At 51.0% G+C, this 5,881-nt stretch overlaps 1 protein-coding gene across 1 annotated transcript; it reads left to right on the top strand.

The window, feature by feature from the left end:
* Positions 1 to 604: 604 nt before the first annotated feature.
* B3GALT5 (beta-1,3-galactosyltransferase 5) lies at positions 605 to 1,540 on the top strand (the record flags this gene model as incomplete). Its single annotated transcript, XM_081235188.1, has 1 exon — positions 605 to 1,540. One exon carries the CDS (start codon positions 605 to 607, stop codon positions 1,538 to 1,540), a length of 936 nt encoding a protein of 311 aa, XP_081091314.1.
* Between the last annotated feature and the right edge of the window lie 4,341 nt (positions 1,541 to 5,881).

Below are 5,881 nucleotides of genomic sequence, written 5' to 3'. Positions count from 1 at the left end.
TATAACACTGACATGGATGATCCTGAATTTGTGGAGAATAAAAGAGAGGTGAGCAAAAGATAAAAGAATCAGGAGATTTAAACAGTAACCTAAAAACAGAACAAAACAAAACAAAAAATAGCCACTGCTAGCAGAGACGGAATTCCAAGGTAGTTGTGCACATCTGAAGACTGGTCTTGCTTCCTTCTGGGAGTGATGAAGTGGTGCTTAAATCGATCAGAGAAGAATACCAGCGGCCTGTACATTTAGGTCTAGCCTTGCAGGTTCTCTAGCTGGATGTCGTTATGGAGTCAGAGAAAGGCAGAACCAGAAGGACGGACCTAGTGAGCCATGGGTTTCCATATCCTTCTAGGTAAGGAATGTGAGGCTCCCATTGGTGAAGGGCTGGCTGATCCTGATCTTCCGCTAGGGGGCGAGAGATGCTGGCAGCCGTCTCTGCCTCTGTGTGGAACCATGGTGCTCCGCTTCTGTCTGCAACAAGATTCCAGAGTTTCTAAAACCTGAGCCATGAACATGGGTCTTGTCCCCCATCGCAGCCTCCCAGGGTAAAGCTAAACAGGCACTCCTGCTTTTGAGGTCTAACCATTTGATTTTGTTCCTTCAGATGGCTTATGTGAAGATGAGATGGATATATATTTCCCTGGTGGTCCTGGGAGCCCTTTGTCTGTATTTTAGCCTGGATGGTCTGAATCCTTTTAAAGGCCAGCCATTTGTTTTGAAGAATGAAGGTGGGAACTTCCTTCAGCTCCCAGATATAAACTGCAGGCAGGATCCCCCCTTCCTTGTCCTGCTGGTGACTTCATCCCACGAACAGACGTTTGCCCGCTCGGTCATCCGGAGCACGTGGGGGAGAGAAAAGATCGTGAGGGGAAAACAAATAAAAACATTCTTCCTCCTGGGAACCACCCCCAGTAAGGACATGTCAAGAGCAGTGGCCCAGGAGAGCCAGCAATATCGCGATATTATCCAGAAGGACTTCATGGATGTTTATTTCAATCTGACTCTGAAGACCATGATGGGTATGGAGTGGATCTACCGCTTTTGTCCACAGGCATCTTTCGTGATGAAAACAGACTCTGACATGTTTGTCAACATCTACTATCTGACTGAACTGCTCCTGAAGAAAAATAGAACAACTCGGTTTTTCACCGGCTTCTTAAAACTAAACGAATACCCCATCAGGGAAAAGTACAATAAGTGGTTTGTGAGTAAATTCGAATATCCATGGGACAAGTACCCGCCCTTTTGCTCCGGTGTTGGCTATGTTTTCTCCAGCGATGTGGCGGGCCAGGTGTACAACGTTGCTGAAAGTGTCCCGTTCATTAAACTGGAAGATGTCTTTGTGGGGCTCTGCCTGGAAAAACTGCAAATCAAACTGGAGGAGCTTCACTCCAAGCAGACTTTCTTCCCCAATGGGTTACCCTTCACCATATGCCGTTACAAGAAGATCGTGGCCTGCCATCATGTCAAGCCTCACAATATCCTGATGTATTGGCAGGCTCTGGAAAGTTCCCGGGAAGAAGAGTGTCCAGATATCTGAAGGGAGCCCAGCGGAACATCTGGACACACACCAGACAGCCCACGGTGATGGTTTTTGAAAGATCTTGGATGGCACGGCTGAGACTCCTGGGGTAGGGAGGGAGGAAGGAAGGAAGAAGCCGAAGAGTGAGGGTGATATCCCGAAGGCTTCCCAGTCTAAACCTGAATGCCACTGCTGATGAATCCCCATTTGGTGCCCCAAGCCATAACAAATACTCTCTCTTGGGTACCTACCCTGTTGCACTAAGTGATGTACACCTGCATTTTCTCATGTCAGGGGTCAGCATCCATATGGAGTGGTGGGTGTTAGCACCCCATCTCACACACAAGGAAACAGCAGCTTAGAGAAGCACACGGGCCTGTCCCAAGGATTACAGCCAGCAGACACTGCAGCAGGGATGAGAGCCCACCTCTCAGTCCACCGCCTCAGTCCACCCCTGCGTGCTGCCTCTTGGGAGAGGACGGTGGTGAAGGAGGCTCAGAGGGAAGCCTTGCTGCTGACATCTGTCAGTCCCTTGCTCGAGTCCCCTCCTCCTCAAATCCCATTCCTGTGCTTTTTAGTGCAGAGACTGGGGTGAACCAATGTGCCCCCAGCTCCCTTTGTTCACTGCAATGGGTCTGGCTGGCCTGAGACCGTGTTAGCAGCTTGGCCCTCAACTCACTGCAGAGCACGTGCCAGAAGACACCTCCACAGTGGCTGCAGCTCAGCCCCCCAGAAACACCCAGCTCGAGATAGCAATCAGCCTTTAAAGATTTGGCTCAGAAATCGCTGTGAAGCTTGGCCCATTGTATAGACTCCCTGGCCATTCTGCTGAGCGTGGGACCCCGAGAGCATGGCATTTCCTCCCAGCCATCTGCGGCAACCCCGCCTGTCGGCTCCACATGCCCTTGGTCTGCACGTCACGTCTCCAAGTGCAAACCGGAAGGCAGTTGGATGCAAGACTTCATCTGTGAAGGATGCTGGGAGCTCTTCTGGGAAGTTGGGTGGATTTAACTCAAGACACTCTTAAGAACCCCCTGGGACACTGAGCACTGAACTGAGTCCTGGTCAAGGGAGCGTCTTCCTGGGTCCGTTTCCTAAATCTGACCCTAGCTCAGCTTCTTTGAACTTCTCAGATGGCCAAGGAGCAGCTGAGTTTTGTGGTGTGGAGTTAAACCTTCAATATTCTTCGGGTGGTTTGGAAGAGCCTGTTCTGCAGGGTTGGGTGGCAATGAAGCACTTTTTTTTTTTTGCCAGGGTCTTTGCCCATTCAGTCACTCTCACATGACACACAAAAGCCATCTTGCTCCCGATCATCGAGATGAGCGGTTCTTACTTTCTTCTTTACGGAACTGGATGTTAGCAGCTGTGAAACTTACAAACATTGGGCAAACCTCTTACCTGATCTCAGAAAGAGATGTTCGCTGCAAAATGGTCATGGCCACGTTAAATTGCAAAATGGCATCTTATTTTGCACAGTGTTTCTCGTATCTGGATGGAGCTGCTTCTTGGCAGATGTGTTTTCTTATCCTGGCTGCTCTGAACGTGCTGGGTCATGTTCAGAAAAGCCACTTCCTCAGGTGGGAAATCAGGGACTGAACTTGTTTTTTTGAAGCCCAGATTTTGCCAGGGTGGGTCCCTTGGTCCTGTAGGATGGGCTGCCTCTCAATGGTGGGCTTTGAGGGTGAAGGAGTTTGTCTGGCAGTAGGACTGGTTCTGTGCTTAGAATCACAGAACCAGCCCTTGTCTGGTGTGTGTGTCCATGTGGCCACCGGGCTGGGCAGGTGAGTGTGGATGACTCAGGATCTGGTCTTCTCAGCATCCACCCAAAGCCCTCGGCCATAGGAGTCCATGAGCACAAGCTCAGCTCCACTGAGAGCCTCTCTGTGTTCTTAAAGGGCTTTCTGCAAAACACATTCGCCCCCCTGCACCCCCCGCCGACTCTATTTCTTTTTGTAGTCAAGACCTTTTCTTCTCGAGGGAAAAAAATGTTTCGTGACTGTAGACCTCGAAGGGACCATCGAGCTCATTCGGTCCTGCCTTTACGTAGGATGAAAGTAAAGCTAGAAGAGACACAGAGGCTTGCCCAAGACTTTGCCCGAGACTTCACAGCTTGTTTGTTGTGGAATGCAGCTTCCAGCCAGAGCTGTATTCCGTGATGCCGTCTTGCCTGGGTGAGAGTAAGAAACTGTGAATTAGGAGGCGAAGCGATGCTTTTCCAATAACACCCAAAGTGAGTTTCATAATGGGATTGGAGAGGAGCCCGGCTGGTGATGCAGTGGCTTCACTCGCAGGCATCCAGGGACGAATGATGCTGATGGCAAAGGTTATTTGCTAGGCACTGAGATAAGGGCTTTAAAAGTATTACCTCCTTAAATGCACACGACCACTCCAGTGGGGAGGTGGCTCCCCATTTCCTTGCTTTACAGATGAGGAAACCGAGGCAGAGAGAGAGCATGAACAGCTAGCTCCAGCTTATATAGCTGAAAAGCAGCAAAAATAGAATGTGAACCCAAGCTCTTGGGGCCACCGTGCGTACTGATTACACTCAGCGCTGCGGCCCCTAGGCGGTCAGCAGGCCCCGGGGATGCAGTCAGTGTCCAGAGGGATGCAGGCGCCCACTGCCTTGGCTGCTCCGGTTGCACATCTGGCCCGTCATCAGTTTCTCCGCATCACGCACACCCACCCTCCAGGATCTGAACCCCGAATCCTCCCCTCTGCTGGGCTCCCCCAGAGCCGGCCTCTCCACTTCTGGGCTTGATTCCCAGCTCTTCTTACCTCTTCAAGAGCAAGACCCCTGCCCAGGCCTCACTCTCCCTGTCCGTCTCCCCTCTGCCGGCTCAGCCCACACGTCCCCAGAGGTACTGTCGTTTCCCAGCTTCCAAACCATCATAAAACCCTTTCCCTTCACTGCCCCACCTCTCCCTGTGCTGTTCAGCCCCGCAAGAGCGTTTTCCATACTTGTCTCCTTTTCTATCTGAAGTCCCCTCAAATCAGACTCTGGTGCCTGTGACTCCACCAGACGGTTCTTACCAACGTCACGGATGACCCGAGATGCAGGATCCAAGGTCTGGTCTCTGTTCTCATCATGCTGCCCGCACGGCTGGTCCCGCCCGCTTCCAGGACACTGGATGCTTTGGGTTCTCCTCCTCGCGGGTCCCTTCTTTGCTTGTTCCATCTCCTTGCCCTGCCTTGGCCTCCTTTCTTCCCTGGGGGTACTCTGGTGGTCTCATCCAGCCCCACGGTTTAAAATATCCTCTCTCGTGTTGAGGACGCCCGTTTGTCTCCAGCCCGGAGTCCTCTCTCACTTTTCAGTCTCACATGTCCCACTGTCTGCTTAACACCCCATAGTGAGCAAATCCGAAACTGAAGTTGGGATGAACCCCTCCCTCCACTCCTAATCCACACCACCTGCAGCCTTCACTACCTCAGGTAATGGCCCTTCCATCCTTTGGGGGCTCAAGTCAAACACTTCGGAGCCATCTGTGACTCCTCTGTCTCCCAGCCGGTATGTCAGGAGAGAGACCCTCATGTTATATCCAGAAGCCAACCACTGCCCCTCCCTGTGCTGCTGACACCCTGTCCAAGCCCCCATCGCCTCGCACCTGCGTGCCAGCAGTAGCTTCTACCTCGTCTCTCCACCCCCATCGCTGCATCCCCTTGGTCTGTTTCCTAGGCAGCATCCAGACTACTCCTTTGAAAGTATGGACCAGAGCATCTTACGTCTCTGCTCCAAACCCTCCAGTCATGTCCCATCTCTGAGAAAAGCCACATCTTTAATATCATTGTCTGCCTCTGTTATTCTCTAACCTCATCCCTTCCTACCCTCTCTTCACTCACTCTGGCCTCCCTGAAAGGAGACACTATTCCAGCAGCACAAGCCTCCTTGCTCTTCCTGGAACATCCAGGCACCCTCCACCTTCCTCAGGGCCTTTGCAAGGGCTGTTCCCTCTGCCAGGCTCGCCCTTTCCTTAGACAGCTTCATGGCCCATTCCTTTGCTTCCTTCACGTCTTTGGCCATATATCCCCTTCTTAACGACCCTCATCCTGATTACTTTCTTTGGAATTGCAACTCAACCCACCTCCTGTCCCCTTGCCTTGTTATATTGTTTCCATTGCACTTATCAATTTCTAACAGAGTATACAATATCTATTTATTATCATGTGTCTATTTTGTTTGTTGTTTATAGTTCACCCCACTTGAACAAAAGCTTTGTGCAGGAATGGGTCTTTGTTTTCTCCACTGATGTACCTCAAATTCTTAGCACAGTTCCTGGTACATAGTAGATGCTCAAGAAATATTTGTCCATTGGATGTGAGATGACGTTATTGGAAAGTAGTTTTAGAGGGGAAGTGATGAAC

Source organism: Mesoplodon bidens, assembly GCF_964165515.1.
Source record: "Mesoplodon bidens genome assembly, chromosome: 5".
Classification (NCBI taxonomy): Eukaryota; Metazoa; Chordata; class Mammalia; order Artiodactyla; family Ziphiidae; genus Mesoplodon; species Mesoplodon bidens.
The sequence above is the reverse complement of the archived record's forward strand: the minus strand, read 5'-3'. Positions and strand labels throughout refer to the sequence as shown.